At 41.0% G+C, this 18,232-nt stretch overlaps 2 protein-coding genes across 5 annotated transcripts; one reads left to right on the top strand and one right to left on the bottom strand.

The window, feature by feature from the left end:
- Nucleotides 1–4,476: 4,476 nt before the first annotated feature.
- On the top strand, nucleotides 4,477–8,426 carry LOC131136882 (uncharacterized). The gene is made up of 3 exons (XM_058084205.1): nucleotides 4,477–5,112; nucleotides 5,213–5,246; nucleotides 6,659–8,426. The coding sequence occupies exons 1-3, from the start codon at nucleotides 4,867–4,869 to the stop codon at nucleotides 7,051–7,053; spliced, it is 675 nt and encodes a 224-aa protein (XP_057940188.1). The 5' UTR covers nucleotides 4,477–4,866; the 3' UTR covers nucleotides 7,054–8,426.
- Nucleotides 8,427–10,394: 1,968 nt separating this feature from the next.
- On the bottom strand, nucleotides 10,395–18,220 carry LOC131136857 (tumor necrosis factor ligand superfamily member 14-like). Of its 4 annotated transcripts, none has more exons than XM_058084172.1 (7): nucleotides 18,160–18,220; nucleotides 15,451–15,667; nucleotides 12,615–12,683; nucleotides 12,501–12,534; nucleotides 11,130–11,192; nucleotides 10,821–11,058; nucleotides 10,395–10,738 (listed from the first exon to the last, which is right to left on the bottom strand). In XM_058084172.1, exons 2-7 carry the CDS (start codon nucleotides 15,646–15,648, stop codon nucleotides 10,549–10,551), a joined length of 792 nt encoding a protein of 263 aa, XP_057940155.1. In that variant the 5' UTR covers nucleotides 15,649–15,667; nucleotides 18,160–18,220; the 3' UTR covers nucleotides 10,395–10,548. The 4 variants fall into 4 exon arrangements, with proteins under 4 accessions (XP_057940155.1, XP_057940145.1, XP_057940164.1 ...); XM_058084162.1 differs by lacking the exon at nucleotides 18,160–18,220 and adding an exon at nucleotides 18,089–18,136; XM_058084181.1 differs by lacking the exon at nucleotides 18,160–18,220 and adding an exon at nucleotides 17,940–18,076.
- Between the last annotated feature and the right edge of the window lie 12 nt (nucleotides 18,221–18,232).

Raw genomic sequence — 18,232 nt, 5'->3', positions numbered from 1 at the left:
GAAGACTGGCAACATCCAATTCCGCATCTGCTGACATCCCATCTGCTAATTTTAACATATGAAGCGTACAGGACTCATTCTTGGTTAGGCTTCACCCTCGATTCCTCCTTTCCCTCCTCCCCTACCTTGTATTTCTTTGTGGCAGAACTCAGTTGTAAACACCTTTGACGTGGAATCAGGGTTGCATCACCTTTCATTGGGGTGGAATCCTTGTTGCATCATCCTCCAATGGCATCCGTTATAAGCCCAACCCTAACCACATGAGCACTGACTTAAGAAGCTGCCGCGCAACCTTCAGCACAGAAGCATGACACAGCAAAAGATAGCACAGTGTGGATTGGAGCACAGAGTCACAGTCACAACATCTTTACAGAAACTGCAGGCCCCACAGGAGATTGAAATTTTGCAGGGCCGCACGGTGGCCGAGGGGGTTAGCACAGGGGTGGGTAAACTTTCTTGACATGTGGGCCACAATGGGCTCAGAAATTTTGCGGAGGGGCCGTCTATATATAGGCGCCATCAATCAGAATGACGTACTTGCTCACGGAGCAACAAAACAAAAACAAGTTAAGGCGTCACACAAATCAAAAGCTAAGCGCTAAACATAACACATAACTTTTATTATAACATTTATTTCCAAATGCCCTCAAGGCATGCTGGGTAGCTCAGCTGCAACAAAGAGCTACCCAGCATGCTTTGCGGTTATTATATGGGTGTTTAGAAATGCCCGATGGGCTGGATTTAAGACACATGGCGGGCCTGATGTGGCCCGCGGACGCAGTTTGCACATTCCTGGGTTAGCATGTAGGCCGCACAGTCAGGAGATTAGGAAGACCCGGGTTCTCTGTGTGGGTTCTAACCATGCATGGGTTTTCTCCGGGTACTCTGGTTTCGTTCCACGTTCCAAAAACATGTATGTTAGGCTAATTGGCAACTCTAACTTGTAGTTGTCTGTATGCCTGAAGTCAGCTGGGATAGGCTCCAGCATACCTGGGATCCTATAGTGAGGATAAGCGGCATAGAAAATGGCTGGATTTCTTGGCAATGTCAGCATTGCTTTTTTTGTCAGATACTTCTTCATGTAGACGTTTGTTTGTTTCGTCTTCCGTCCCCGTTTGAGTCGTGTGGTTTTGAATTTCCTGTTCTACTTAATAATGATGATGGGTGTGGTGTCGTTTCTGACGTACCGTGGGATACACGTATAGTACAAGTACAAGTACGTCCACCTCCTTTAAATGTAGAACTTAACGACTTGTAGCTCCTTCTCTTGTTCCAGACTGCCCTGGCATACGAGCCCCGTCAAGATCACATCGTTCATTTATGCATTCTGATCAACTAGCATTATTTGATAATTTAATAATTTTATCTTTTGCTTCATTATCCTCTATAAGAGCAGCCCTGGAGGCAGTATTATTATCCAGTAATACCTTGATTTTGTTGCATTGCTCTTTATTAGCATAATATTGTGGTTTTGTGATCACAAAGTGCGGTCAGACAGATGACAAAATAGTTTCACTCCGCTTAAAAAGCTATCAAAAATTTAAAAAATTTAGTTACATTTCTAGCATTTTGGATATGAATTCATTTTATAGGATTGGATTTAGAATAGTGGGTAAATAAAAGCTTTTTCAAATGTATAAAATATTAAAAAAAACAAATGCTGTCTTGGGTCAAGTATTTGCATTTTTGTATTTTTGCCACAGTACTTCCAATTTGCCACCAAGCCATCAACACCGTCAAAGCGCCACATTAAAATTCTGGAATTAAGAATTTTATTTTTGAAACTATAACAGCTACTCTATTTTATCCTGTATATAAATTGAGCACATTTACAATGTAGAATACACTTATTTAAGTACAGTTGAAATTTGACGTTGAAACAAACTTTTAATTGCTTTAAAAACATTCCAAAAGATGGACACAAAGCAGTATATAAGTATATATAATCGGACATATTCATATTGGTTGACTTGTATTGGTTCCAATGTATTTGACCGTGTTTACACTAGACACCTTTGTAGTTTTTACGTAGTTTCTCCGCTAGGTGGCAGTAAAATCAACTTGTAAAATCCAGTAGATACCACAAGAGTGACGCTGAACTGTGACGTTTGGAAGAGTGAAAGTGAAAACAAATAATAAAAACCCAAACACGATATGCATACTGGAGTAAAAAAAAAGATAAAAATATGTGTATGTATGTAAAAATGTGTATGTGTGTGTGTGTTGGCATGCATGCATATGTGTGTGGTTAGTTTCAATAGGGAACGCAGACCATGGGTTTTTGGCAGTAGCACATGACTCTTCCTAATTGGATGTCATACTGGTAATTCTGCATTCAACTATTCTGACTCCACATCTCTCATCGAGTGCCCCGGCCCCACGCAAACAACCCCCACATTTCCCCGTCATGCCTCTGGTCTTTTCTCGCTTGTCATTTGTCACGATTTTTGAATTACCGATTAGATCATCATGTGAGAAGACATCACTTCCACTTTTTCAGTGCAACCCTTTACAGACCGAAAAGTCAAGAGTTTTGGTCGGATTTTGGCGAGGAGGAACTTCGTTCCTGTTGGTTGCTGAGGTCACTTCAGTAAAAACAAAATACCGTACGTTCAAAAAAGTTGCATCACAAAACCAAACAAACCGGACCTCTCTTGCTGGGCGTTATTTTCTCTCCGCCTGTCCATTGCTGTGTGTGTGTGTGTCATATAATTTGTATTTCAACATTTTTTGACTAATAATAGGCCATAGTCAACCACAAAACAGTGATCATGTATGGATGAATACATTTTTGAAAAGCCGCGACTGTGATGAATCTATTGATACATTCATTCATTTTCTATCGCTTTTCCTCACGTGCTGGAGCCTATCCCAGCTGTCTTTGGGCGAGAGGCGTGGTACACCCTGGACTGGTCGCCAGCCAATCACAGGGCACATATAGACAAACAACCATTCACACTCACATTCATACCTATGGACAATTAACCTAGCATGTTTTTGGAATGTGGGAGGAAACCGGAGTACCCGGAGAAAACCCACGCATGCACGGGGAGAACATGCAAACTCCACACAGAGATGGCCGAGGGTGGAATTGAACCCTGGTCTCCTAGCTGTGAGTTCGGCGCGCGAACCACTGGACCGCCGTGCCGCCCTCTATTGATTATTATTAAGAATCTATATTATATTGGTAAGAAAGTACATTTTCCTTTGGGAATTCAAGTTTGAGGGCTGCATGGTGGTCGAGTGGTTAGCGCGCAGACCTCACAGCTAGGAGACCAGGGTTCAATTCCACCCTCGGCCATGTCTGTGTGGAGTTTGCATGTTCTCCCCGTGCATGCGTGGGTTTTACTCCGGTTTCCTCCCACATTCCAAAAACATGCTAGGTTAATTGGCGACTCCAAATTGTCCATAGGTATGAATGTGAGTGTGAATGGTTGTTTGTCTATATGTGCCCTGTGATTGGCTGGCCACCAGTCCAGGGTGTACCCCGCCTCTCTTCCGCCCGGAGACCGCTGGGATAGGCTCCAGGACCCCCTCGTGAGGAAAAAGCGGTAGAAAATGAATGAATGAATGAATGAATGGTCATTGAAGTGGCTACACAGTAGACGGGTGGTTGGCCTCACAGCTAGGAGACCCGAGTTCGACTACACCCTCAGGCATCTGTGTGGAGTTTGCACATTTTCCCCGTACGAGGGTACTACGGTCTCCTCCCACTCTCCAAAAGCATGCTAGGCTAATGCTAGGCTAATGCTAGGCTAATTGGCAACTCCAAAATTATCCATAGGTATGAATGTGAGTGTGAATGGTTGTTTGCCTATATGTGCCCTGTGATTGGCTGGCCACCAGTCCAGGGTGTACCCCGCCTCTCTCCCGCCCGGAGACCACTGGGATAGGCTCCAGCACACCCCGTGACCCTCTTAAGGAAAAAGCGGTAGAAAATGAATGAATGAATATTTAAGTGTCACTTGGTGAAATAAGAAAACTTCCCTTTTGGGGGAAAGTCATCAAACCAGTGAGGATGATGACATCCATATCACAAGTAGTATGATCATGATTGTCATATTAATTTGGGCTTTTTTATAATTTACGTCAACAGTGGAGTGTATGGTTCGGCGATACTGCTAATTTTGGTATGGACTCGATACCAAGTACACACACGGAACCATCAATCTAACACTGGCACGTCATGCACTGTCCCTTTAATGTCGAGCATGCCTTTTTTTTTTAATAATAAACACTGCAATTGCAACATGAAAATTAATTTCTCTCCACCCAGCCCCAAAAACTAAAAGTTTGGAAAACGAAAGTGTCTCATATCCGCTCTCCCACTCAGTCATACACCTCTTGGAGGGAAATTCCTGACGTCACAGCAATTCTTCATCTGATTGGCTGCCGTGAGAAGCGAAACCTTTTGTCTGCTTGATGATGAAACTCAAACAATGTCCAATACACCCACAGTTTTTCTAAATTAAGCCTTTTATAAACTAAATTAAACTAAGCTGTGTATATGACACCATTTTGTCTTCTTGTGACACCATTTTGTCTTCTTGTGACACCATTTTGTCTTCTTGTTTGCTCTTTTTTTGGCACGAGCTTACAGAACTTTGCGCAACAGGAGTCTCGGAAAGTTTTCACGCCCCCGGAAGATGCCTCGTGGGAGGCGGCGTGAGAGAAGAGGCGACACGGGAAACCCATGACTTCCGTGTTTTTTCCTTTTCAGGGTGAAGCAGGAGAGCCGCTATAAAAGAGTATAAAAAGACCCGGCTCGGTAGCATTCTCCTCAAGCATTTGACCCGGACTGGACTGGACTGTGTGGTGCCGAGAGCCGTTTTTCCGTCAAGGTGGACTTGTTCCTCAGTTGTCCCCATGTGCGCATTATTGGGACATCGAGCTAAAGACATGGACATGGAATGTCCGGAGAAGAAATACCGTGGCCGTAGACAGTGTGTGGATGCGTGCATGATGGTGTCCATCCTGGTCCTGTATGCGGCCTTTGCTGCTTTGTTGACAGTTTGTGTCACGGTGCTGATGGAGCAGCGCTCCAAAATGAACTCATCTACACAGCAATTTCAATTTGGATCCACGGGACACGCACAGAACCCAGCATATAAGGTACGTATTGGACTTTGGATTGTTTTTAATTAAGTCAACAACTGGTTCTCTTTTGCACATATCTGACTTATTAAAAGTATGTTTTTTTTTTGATTGACAGATGCAGAACTTTGCTTTCTTGGAGGCCGTCTCAAGTAAGTCTATTTTTGTGTGGAATTTAAAACTATGCACTAGGACCACTTGGATTAATTAAAATTAATTAAAATTAATTAAAATTAATTAAAATTAATTAAAATTAATTAAAATTAATTAAAATTAATTAAAATTAATTAAAATTAATTAAAATTAATTCATTTATTTTCTACCGCCCGGGTACTCCGGTTTCCTCCCACATTCCAACCAAAAACATGCTAGGTTAATTGGCGACTCCAAATTGTCCATAGGTATGAATGTGAGTGTGAATGGTTGTTTGTCTATATGTGCCCTGTGATTGGCTGGCGTCCAGTCCAGGGTGTACCCCGCCTCTCGCCCAAAGACAGCTGGGATAGGCTCCAGCACCCCCCACAACCCTTGTGAGGATAAGCGGTAGATGGGCGAGAGGCGGGGTATACCCTGGACTGGTCGCCAGCCAATCACAGGGCACATATAGACAAACAACCATTCACACTCACATTCATACCTATGGACAATTTGGAGTCGCCAATTAACCTAGCATGTTTTTGGAATGTGGGAGGAAACCGGAGTACCCGGAGAAAAAACACAGGGAGAACATGCAAACTCCACACAGACATCCCTAAGCGGGGACTCGAACCTGGGTCTCTTAGCTGCGTGGCCTACGTACGTGTTTGCAGCTAATTTAACAAGACAAGCAGCTACCATGCTACCTTGATCAACGCCAATGCACCTAACAATCCTGCAGCTAACATTAGCACTCCACACAGAGATACGCAAGGGGCATCCTAGCTGTGTGGCCTGCGCGCTAACCACTCATACACCGTGCAGCCCACAACAGACATTTATGTATCTACTGTTGATACTATATGTAACCCACTCCAAGCAACACACACAAGCATGATTATTTATGTCTTAAATGCCTTAAGATATTTACTCTGACTATAGGGGTGTTAGTTTTATATATCCGGTATATGCGTAAATCGGATTTTATCCGTTATAAAAAGGCACTTCCTTGACTATGTTTCCAATGTACCTGGACGCGCAGGCAACGCTGCAAACGCTGCAAATGACGTCGTATAGCGGCCTGTCACGATTCGGCGAATCGGAGCGCCACGATGCGGCCATCCGATATATGCGAGGGAAATTTAATGGAAATGCATTGGAACGGGACTGGAGATTTTGTCCGAAATAGGCGAAATCCGTTATAAAAAATCCGATATATGCAATGAATTTTTATTGGAAATGCATTACAGAAAAATCGGTTCTTTTTTATCTGTCCGTTGTGAGCGAATTTCCGCTATATCCGAGTCCGATATATCCGAGGTTTACTGTATAACTAAAAAAAAAAAAAAAAAGTAATTGTCAATGGAGGTGCATCTCTGCGAGTCCAACAAGAGACATGTTCCAAACTTGCGTTTGTCTCCTTCTTCAGGCAAGTTGGTGAACTCCACCATGCAATGGGCTCCAGTCCATTACGGTACCGGGATGTCTGTCGGAAGCAACTTCCACTTTGACTCCAGTCAACATTCCCTAAGGCCTCAACGTGAAGGGACTTACTTTCTGTACCTGGACCTCAACCTGACCTGTACTTGCGCCTTTGGGCGCCACTGCAGCGCGGGCCGCCTCAGCGTTCAGGTGGGCGACAAGCTGAGCTGCCAAGTGGAGCTTCCGGAAGGGTCGATGCCTGAGAGTAAAAGATGCTGGACAGTGAGTTGGATGGATAGCGACACCCGGTTGCTCACTCACATGAGTGTGCCGAAGAACGGACTGCAGAACTGGAAGCTGGAGCTCAGTGGTTCCAACTTGGGCATGTTCCTTGTGGACTAATGTTTCAGAACTCAGCAAGAGCATCGGATCAAAGACTTGGTGCTTTGTGGAGGTTACCTGAAAGAAGAGAAGATGCAATCAGGATCACGCTAAATTATTCCAAACTAGACACTGAGTGTCTTTTTTGTAATAATGTGCATATTTATTGAACAACATGGGACTATTTATGTATGTCATATACGTATATGTATAGTCTCATTCCATGTCGATAACACTACATTAGTGTTGATGTGCAATATGCTTCAAGTTTAATTTGAGTTGAATGTGACTTTGTGTTTTTTTTGTTTTCATTTTATAAATGGATACATTAATACAAGTTCTCATCTCGATTCACTGACTTCGCAGTCAAGATAAGGTTACAGCGACGGAGAAAAACAAGCAAAGAAAGGAGAAGCTGTCTGTTGTGATGCCGACATAGAGTGTACAGTAAATAACTACAGTAAACCTCGGATATATCGGATTCAATTGTTCCCACTGGTTTTGTCCGATATAAGCGAAATCCGTTATATGCGTATACCGGAAAATGTCCGTTTTACGCATATATCGGATTTATATCCGGTATATGCGTAAATCGGATTTTATCCGTTATAAAAAGGCACTTCCTTGACTATGTTTCCAATGTACCTGGACTGGGCAATGAAAAGAGACGTAAGGTAATGAGAATTTAACTTTATTGGACTCTGAGCATAACAAATTGTTAATTAAGCTAGGCCCTGTTACGCCCGTCAGGCCTACGTTATTTCCAATAGTGAGGTTAAGATCTCATTCACTGCTGTGCTAGTATTATTGACGTCACTCACTTTTATATTTGTCCTAAATCTGGAGCCAGGAGAAAGACAATAGCCAGTGACATCAACAAGATTAGCATAACGATGCGGCCATCCGATATATGCCAGGGAAATTTAATGGAAATGCATTGGAACGGGACTGGAGATTTTGTCCGAAATAGGCGAAATCCGTTATTAAAAATCCGATATATGCAATGAAGTTTTATTGGAAATGCATTACAGAAAAATCGTTTCTTTTTTATCTGTCCATTGTGAGCGAATTTCCGATATATCCGAGTCCGATATATCCGAGGTTTACTGTAATATATTTTATTGTATAGTTTACAAAATAAGCCGACACACTGCACTTGGATCCCTGCAAAACTACTCCAGTGGAAAACAGTAAAAAGCAAAACACAGAGTTGATGATTAATATTTCCTTATCAACGCCCTGCAGTTGCAGTCTGCTAGAGAGTGGAAGTCGCTGACTTTTACAATGACGTAATGAATGAATCAACATCAACCAAACTCATCCACTGTACTGCAAGGTGTGGAATTGAAAGCATGCAATTTTTTTTAGAATGTAAGTCCAATGGACAAATTACACAGTGATGATTGTATCCATATTAACATGGAAATAAACACATTAATAATAAACCCAGTTTTTGTATGTGTGTGTGTGTGTGTGTGATTGAATCGGAGAAAATGACGTCTGTGAAAGTGATTGCGACAAATTTGAAAGTGGAATGTTTGAAAAAAAAAAAAAAAAAAACGTTTGTCGCGAAGGGGAAAGTTCCTTGTAGCGGGAAATGACAGCGCATCACTTCCTGTTTATTTATTTTAAAGTGCGGTTTAGGAAACAAAATGTTGGGCAAACAAGCAGAATAGCAGCAAATACATGTAGATATGCTGATATTGTAATTGAGCTATATTGCGAGCAAAGCAGAAGCCTGATATAAATGAAATGTATTATTATTATTATTATTATTATTATTATTATTATTATTACCAGCTCTTTAGACACTGTATCATTTGATGATAATTTTATTTTTTTTATTTTAATTTGCCACTGCAATGGCAATAATAAATAAATATATTTAAATATATAAAATATAATATATAAATATAAAATATATATATAAATATATTTTTACATTAATACCTCTTTGACAGTGTCAATCAAAAGTGAGCATTATTATTTTCTGTCACTACAATGGATCTCATTAGATGAGTAGGTTGTTGTAACCAGTTGAGTGTATTAGGATAAGCTTTTTTTTTTAAGTTATAAGTTTTATTTTGGTTTATTGTTCAAGCAAGTGGGCAAGTACTGCATAAAATTAATTTCTTCATTGTAAATAACATCATGTTATACTCGTACAATGTCTTCTTGCCTGGTAGCAAGGTGTGCACGGGAGATGTGCGTGAGGTGATTTGGGGCTTAGAACAGGAAATAACCCAATTATTTCTGAAGTGTATCTCAACTTGGTCTCCAAATGCTCCACATTGTCGACATTTAGATTCTTGCTTATGCTACTTTTGGAATTTTATATTTGTTTTATTATTATTGGATTTGAAATGAAATAATAAAGATGTACTGCAGCTTTAATTTATAAGGTTTTAGAGAGGAATTCAAGCCTTTTTTTTTTCTTGGTGGCATGGTGGTCTAGTGGTTAGCATTTCTGCCTCACAGACAGGAGATTGAAGGTTTCAATCCCCCCTTTAGGCATCCGTGTGTGTGTGTGCTGGTTTTGGATGGATATAAATTATACAGGTTTCAACCCTGGTTGCCCTTTCTGATGCAATTCTGCCCATACTTTCTGCCATGAAAAGCATAAAAGTGTACCATTACACTACAAGAAGCTTTTATTTTAATGCACACCTACCAACATGTACACATTTATAGTAATCAACATGCAATTTGATTAATGAATATGCTTGTATGCTTCACATTTTGTTGCATTTTTCTGGTTTCGGTTTCAGTCTGCTCAGCACAGATACATGAATACATATTATCACTTTCTCTAGTATTTTAATTATGTTGTCTTTCACAATACTTTCTGTATGAGTCAGACAAATGCTAAATATACTTTTGAGTCCCCAATAATGGTGGTACTCATAAAATGTATATAATTCCAACATGGTATATATGGCATACTTTTGTAAAAACTTTCAATCACATTTTAACTGTGGTTTCAAGTAATTTGTGTTTTATTTTCCTCATTCGCCATATGGTTTTGCAAATGTCATTTAAGCATTGCAAAAAAAAAAAAAAAAAAAAAGCTGAGTCAGCTAACAGCAGCCTCAGCATCTTCATTCTTCATCGTCTTTTTGTGATTTTTTTTTTCTCCCCCACCACTTCCTGCTCTTCACACACATGCAGCATTGCTTTGCAGGCGCTTGTGTTACTATACACATCAATGTGCAAGTGTGTTATGTGGCCTTCACCCGTGGTTTGGCAAAAGTGTGTGGAAACCACCTGCAAACAGCCTGAACAGTCCAATTGTGATCATTTCAATGTCCTGAGAATACAATAACCTTGGAATATTCACAGGCGCTTCATTAGTTTTTGGTTTTATTAGTTACACAATGTTTGATGCACATAAAGTATGTAATGATTCATTTTATTTATACAACAAATAATTGTCCATAATCTGAATGTCAGATACTGTTTTTTATGAGAATACAATCATTTGCTGCGTTGTCATCAGATAAGATGAGGATTGTGTTTCTATGGCGATATCATAAAGGCACCCATAAAGTTTTCACTTGGTCCAGGACGCAACTTTTGTATTTTATCCAGAGTGACAAAAATTTTATCTCCTAAACGCAGGTGGAATATCCCTGCTAGGAAACTGTCCAATAGGTCCTCCCCACCTGATGAATTCACACTTGAAGGTCTTGGGGTCCTGCAGCGGAACCTGGATGGAAAGTCCAAGAGGCAAAAACAGCATAAATTGGTTGCGTATAGAAAACAGACAAAAGGAGAAAGGCTTCACTAACCTTTTTGATTTCATAAGTTCTATCGGGTGATCGTATGCCTCCGTGTCTTTCATCACTTTGTGCTGGATGAGGGAACATGCCTCTGCGGCATTTACTTGCACTTTGGAGTACAGGTAGTAATAACCTTCTTTCTTCACTAACAGGCGGCCATTGCTGTAACTCATCTGGTTGGTGACGGCATCTCCATCTTTGTCAACCCATTGAACCACGTTGTCCTCCCCGATAGGATTGTTGCTACCTGATATGAACATTAAAACAGCTTCAACCGAGACCTTCAAATAAAATCGACTTTTAATTTGTTATTCTTACACATTAGATGGGCAAACGGCTTCTGTCCCAGCAGAGGCTGGACTGCGTCGACCTCATTGGAACCTGATTTCAAAGGGGAGATAACTTTTCGATTAATTGTTTTGAAAAAAAGAGTTTCATCTGTGATAGAAGAGTTTCAGCTAAAATGAAAGGAAAGGTCTACAAAGCTGTGGTGAAACCAGCCATGTTGTTTGGTTTAGAGCAGGGGTCTCAAACACGCGGCCCGCGGGCCAAATGTGGCACGCAGGACACTAGTTTGAGGCCCCCGCCTTGATATGAAAGTTTAATGTTAGTGCGGCCCGCGCAAGTTTGATATGGATGCTGTATGGTATCATGTACCCAGAAAAAAATATTACGTTTGATTAATGTTCATGTTAAAGGTTAAATAACTGTTAATAGTTATCCTCCCTATCCGTGTGGAAGTGGTAAGTTTTTGGCTTTTTAAGTTTAAAGGAAATAACTTGAAGGGCTACCGTTTAGGTCGCTAGCTCTCTAGTTTGCGAGTTAGCATGTGTCTCAAGACCCTGCAGTTGCGCAATATGTTGTAAATAAAAAGAGTATAAATGTGACTATAGTCGTGTTTTGTCATGTCTACAGGGCTCTAATAAGGCTTTGTTCATTTTAATCTGAAAAAAATAATTTGTCTACCCACCAACTATATGTGGTTTGTTAAGTTTTTATTATTTGCCGTTTTATTATTATTATTATATTTATTTATTTATTACTGATTGATTGATTTTCTTTATTCTTGATTTGTTTATTTATTTTTCATCTTATTTTGTGTAGAAAAATAAAAATTAAGATATTTGAGAACAGTGAAATGTTTTATCAGAGCTTTTCTTGTAGAAAATCGGAACCAAAGCAAAGTTTATTCATTTTTTTTTGTGTGTTTTTTGGAAAACCTGATGCGGCCCAGTCTCACCCAGACCCTCGCTCCAGTGGCCCCCAGGTAAATTGAGTTTGAGACCCCTGGTCTAGAGACAGTGCCACTGAGGAAAAGACAGGAAGCGGAACTGGAGGTAGCAGAGATGAGGATGCTGAGGTTCTCATTGGGAGTGACCAGGATGGATAGGATCAGGAAGGAGTACATCAGAGGGACATTACATGTTAGAGGCCTTGGAGATAAAGTCACAGAGGCCAGACTGAGATGGTTGGGACATGTCCAGAGGAGAGATAGTGAATATATTGGTAGAAGGATGCTGCCAGGTAGGAGGCGTAGAGGAAGACCAAAGAGGAGGTTTATGGATGTAGTGAAGGAGGACATGAGACAGATGCAGAAGACAGGGTTGGATGGAGGAGATTCATTTGCCAAAGAGAAAGAAGAAGAAGATCTAAAATATCTATCTATAATAATAAAAATAATATTCATACCATCAGCTCTCACGTGACCCTTGAAGGCACCAAACTGCAGAAAAAAAAAGCCTGTGAACCTCAAGGAATTTGACAGCCTCATGTGACTTATTGCGGACATTAACTGGCACTAACCTGCTCAGCAGTTTTTTTAGAGTAGGACAAGTTTTGACAGAGAGGATCAGACACACAAATGGAAAATTCCTGCGGGAGGAAGAGAAAGTCAAACTAAATGTATCTGCAAGACAAGCTTGCAAGTTCAAAAGCAGCAGTTGTTGTGTTGTTGTGTGCCAAACTCAATGGCACAAGGGAGCCAAAACTCAAAGCCTACTATATGTTGTGGGCCAAACTGGACATGTACCATCATCCCGACACCCAAATTTCTGTCTTTCTTGTTTTTTTTATGTTGCAATTTTCAACACTTGTATATTTCTGCATATTGAAAGTATTAAAAACCTTAAAACTTGATTGGTCAACGAAGCACATTCATATACATCATCAGTGCACACACACATGCCCCAATAATCCAGGCTCAAAAAAGACTAGACTAGACTAACTTTGAGGAAATAAGTAAGCAGCCTACACAACTTTTATCCCGGGTTTGAACCCACTGGTTTTAATGGTTAAACTGTTTTTTTTGTACCGCTTATCCTCATTAGGGTCACAGGCATGCTGGAGCCTATCCCAGCTGTCTTTGGGCGAAAGGCCGGGTACACCCTGGACTGGTGCACCAACCAATCACAGGGCACATATAGACAAACAACCATTCACACTCACATTCATACCTATGGACAATTTGGAGTCGCCAATTAACCTAGCATGTTTTTGGAATGTGGGAGGAAACCGGAGTACCCGGAGGAAAACCCACGCATGCACGGGGAGAACATGCAAACTCCACACAGAGATGGCCGAGGGTGGAATTGAACTCGGGTCTCCTAGCTGTGAGTTACTTGATTAATTCTCGATATACTAATTATATGGTAATTAATATTATCCATCCATCCATTGTCTATGATGCTTATCCTCTCCAGGGCTGCGAGGGGTATGCTGGAGCCTATCCCAGCTGTCTTTTGGCGAGAGGCGGGGTACACCCTGGACTGGTCGCCAGCCAATCACAGGGCACATATAGTAGACAAACAACCATTCACACTCACATTCATACCTATGGACAATTTGGAGTCACCAATTAACCTAGCATGTTTTTGGAATGTGGGAGGAAACCGGAGTACCCGGAGAAAACCCACGCATGCACGGGGAGAACATGCAAACTCCACACAGAGATGGCCGAGCTGGTTTCCTGGCTGTGTGGCCTGCGCACTAACCACTTATTCACCGTACAGTTAAATTGACTTTGTTGCCTTTCAGTCTGGATCTGGCACCCTTATTAACAATTCATGCAACTCAATATTGTTTCCACTTTTAAAATTAAAATGCCAGAGGAGTAGTTTATACCGGAGGAGTTCCTTAATTAGGAAATTAAGCACTTTGTTTGATAAGCTCTGTCAGGCGAGCCAACCCAATGCTGTTTTCCAAATTCTTCTTCGGGCCAGGATGAAATTGCAGCGTGGGACAGATTCGGCCCCCGGGCCTGAGTTTGACATTACGTTGTCCATAGGTATGAATGTGAGTGTGAATGGTTGTTTGTCTATATGTGCCCTGTGATTGGATGACGACCAGTCCAGGGTGTACCCCGCCTCTCGCCCGAAGACAGCTGGGATAGGCTCCAGCATGCCCGTGACCCTCGTGATGATAAGCGGCATAGAAAATTCATAGATGTACGAAAACGTAGTACCACTTTATATGATGATATAATGTATGTATAAAATAAGAATTTTATAAAAATATAATACAGTGGGGCGGCACGGCGGTTGAGTGGTTAGTGCGCAGACCTCACAGCTAGGAGACCAGGGTTCAATTCCACCCTCGGCCATCTCTGTGTGGAGTTTGCATGTTCTCCCCGTGCATGCGTGGGTTTTCTCCGGGTACTCCGGTTTCCTCCCACATTCCAAAAACATGCTAGGTTAATTAGCGACTCCAAATTGTCCATAGGTATGAATGTGAGTGTGAATGGTTGTTTGTCTATATGTGCCCTGTGATTGGCTGGCGACCAGTCCAGGATGTACCCCGCCTTTCGTCCGAAGACAGCTGGGGTAGGCTCCAGCATGCCTGTGACCCTCGTGAGGATAAGCGGCATAGAAAATGGATAAATGGATGAAAATGTAGTATCACTGTATATGATGATATAATTTGTAAAAATATAATACAGTGGGGGCGGCACGGCGGTCTGGTGGTTAGTGCGCAGACCTCACAGCTAGGAGACCAGGGTTCGGTCCCCGCCCTCGGCCATCTCTGTGTGGAGTTTGCATGTTCTCCCCGTGCATGCATGGGTTCTCTCCGGGTACTCCGGTTTCCTCCCACATTCCAAAAACATGCTAGGTTAATTGGCCACTCCAAATTGTCCATAGGTATGAATGTGAGTGTGAATGGTTGTTTGTCTATATGTGCCCTGTGATTGGCTGGCGACCAGTCCAGGGTGTACCCTGCCTCTCGCCTGAAGACAGCTGGGATAGGCTCCAGCACCCCCGCGACCCTCGTGAGGAAAAAGCGGTAGAAAATGAATGAATGAATGAATAATACAGTGGAATATTTCTCTATTATTATGTATTGATACTTAATAAATTACATTGTAAACCAGTAATACGGTCATTGCTGTGAGCTTAAAGACTTGTAATGTAAAAAATGTAAAAAAAAATGAGTGGTTTGTTGTAAAAAAAAATAGTCCACTTGACACATTTGACTTAGGGAATAAAACCACAAAGGGGATGTTGAAGCTGTCAGCTAGCAGTTCAAGTGCGGGGGCTCGGAGATGATGACGTATGGAAAAAGAGGGAAATTCTCGATGAAGCAATACGCCAAAAACACAAATCACTTTTGTCCAAATCAGACAGACATAAATAGACGTCTACCTCACCTCCGTTTTCATGTAAAGTTTGTAGACAAAACATCCCTCGACAACAAGTCCCAACACGGCCAGTCCCAGCACCAGCAGAAGAACCTTGTAACCTGCTGGTGTCCTTCTTGTTTTTCTAACAGTGGGAGGGGAGAAGAAGGTGGCTCGGCTGTCCACCACAAATACTTGAGGGTGGTTAGCCATGCTGGCCTCTGCCATCTTCACACGCCTGCTCCACCTGCCATGGAAAGGAAAGGTCAAAAGGCTTGTTTAGGCAAGGAATGCAGATAAGTAGCTTTGCAGGCAACAAGTCTAGACAAAAAATGATATCATATGACAAAAATACAGAAAAACTGATATGAAAGGCCTCCAAAATAAATAGCGGCTTCTCTAAGTGGGTATTGCACCGCCCTTCTGGGAAACTGTGATTGCGACATACTATATATTGCAAAAATATGACAACACAAAACTAACACATTGCGGTTAACAATACATGTTTTGTTATTCATAGAAAGAATACCTTTGATTTACTGTTAGCTACAGATGCTTCTTCTAAACTTCTTCTAATTCAATATGCCTCACGCAACACTGTTTTGCAATATTTACCACAAAAAGAAGTACCTTAAAATATTTACCGCATTAATGGGAAAATCCTCCGAAATAAAATAAAAATGCAAGCTCTGAAAACGCCTACTCTTTCGGTGTCATGCACTTAGTAGTAAAGCTGAGTGTGCTGCTTCTGCGCGTATCCTTCCAACTGTCACCAAATATTGCTTTTTTTAGCGAGCTTGTGTAAGGAGGAAATGAAGATGACACAGGGAAGAAACAACCAGAGAGAGCGACAAACATATATGTGTTGGACACTACACACACAAGTACTAAATATATACAGTAGGCATGTATACAAACATTTTCTTATTATTATAAATGAGAACAATTTTATGGAGAATTTTGATGGAGAAATGCATTTGCCATAATTCTAAAAAAAAAAAAAACTGCAGCCCTGTATATGACTGTCAAGCAGCTCAGAGTGTAGTCTGTTTTTCCAAAGCTGGGATAGGCTCCAGCCCCCTATGACACTAAACTGGATGTATAAAACTGGATGCACTTTAGTCAAGGAGAACTTGGTACCTTGAACATAAAATAATAATGCAAATAGATATGTATTATTTCAAGGGGGTGTGCTTTGAGAAGTGTAATACTAATGTGTCTGTCAATACTTTAAATTGCTACACAGTAAATATTCTTCCGTCATAGCTACTGTGATTAATAGAGAAAGAGGGTATGGGTATGATTATGATCTCAAGCTGTCCTCCATAAACATATATTTTACATGCTGGTAATGCAACACATGTTTTGTTGCTCCAGGGCTCCCTCTGCAGTTGTCAAGTGTAATTTTTTTATACAATTTTCCAAAAAAAACATCGGCCAAAGCCCAACTTCTTGAATCTGCAGTATCAAAAACAAAAATAAACCCAACCCGAGACACGTCTAGGCAGATTCATTTATTCTAAGAGAGTATAACATTTAAATTAAGATTTTAAGATGGTATTTTAGAGGTGAGATGTGCATATTTTATGTTGTATTTACTTTACTTGAGACCTTAAGATTTCTTAAAGTTGATGTGCATTCATGACACCATAATAACACTTTTTCCCCACAATATGCTAAATAAAATCATCATTCAAGAAAAGGCCACACGTTATCCAAGATTTTGTCATCGCTATAACTCAGTGATGTAACAATTACAAGCATGGAATTTCCACTTCACGTGTCATGTGTTTACAGTATAACTTCTCAAAGGACTACACTATAAAAGTGAAACTTGAATATGCAGTACTTTAGAGAAGTCAGTGTAGAAATTGTATTGCAGATTTACTTTCCACTGAAAATGACTCAACACACAGTTGTTCATGTCCAAATAGCTGCCAACGCTACGCTCAAGCATGGTAGTGGTAGCGTCATGGTCTGGGGCTGCACGAGTGCTGCTGGTACCGGGGAGTTTCATGGATGGAAACATGAATTCCAACGTGTAACACATGTAACATTAATCACAATTTGGACATGTTCAATTCTTGGTCCATCCATTCATTTTCTATGCCGCTTGTCCTCAGTAGGCTCACGGGGGGTATGCTGGAGCCTATCCCAGCTGACCTTGGGAAAAAGGCAGACTCATTGCCAAATTGGTGGGCCTGACTGAGGTTTTGAGACAGCACAAAATGGATTTGTTTATAAGGAGTTCTTGAGGTAACAAAGAATTTCCTCGGAATAAAAAAAGGAAAGTTGTTCTCCTGCCACATCGGCATACAGTATTCTAAAGACTAAATTAAACGCAACATGACAACATAACAATGGTTCCAGTTGTCTTTGATAAATATACAGTATTTCCTACATAAAACATTTTAATTATGATGCATGGGTTTTAGCATGGAACTAAGTCAACAAAAGCTGGATAATTATTTACGTGAAAGTTAAGACTATTGTACTACCCTATTAGCATGTCAACAAACCTCACTCCTAGGAATGCAGTCAGTCATAAGGAGTGTCAATTAATTACCTATACAGGAAAACCATTAAAGGGTGTTCTACTTAAATACTTTAAGAACGGCATTACGTATCTAATTTTTACTCATTAAGTAAATTATGTTCACAATCTCACTGATTCCGTTGTTGTAGTTCAACACAAGATCAAAGAAGCCATGTTAGGTCATTCACTACCGGGCAACTCACCTCTGGTGTGATTGGTTGACAATGGCAACGCTCCCTCCTATGATTGGTCAACAATGTCTCGTGACATATAGCG

Source organism: Doryrhamphus excisus, chromosome 1 (assembly GCF_030265055.1).
Source record: "Doryrhamphus excisus isolate RoL2022-K1 chromosome 1, RoL_Dexc_1.0, whole genome shotgun sequence".
Taxonomy (NCBI): Eukaryota; Metazoa; Chordata; class Actinopteri; order Syngnathiformes; family Syngnathidae; genus Doryrhamphus; species Doryrhamphus excisus.
The sequence above is the reverse complement of the archived record's forward strand: the minus strand, read 5'-3'. Positions and strand labels throughout refer to the sequence as shown.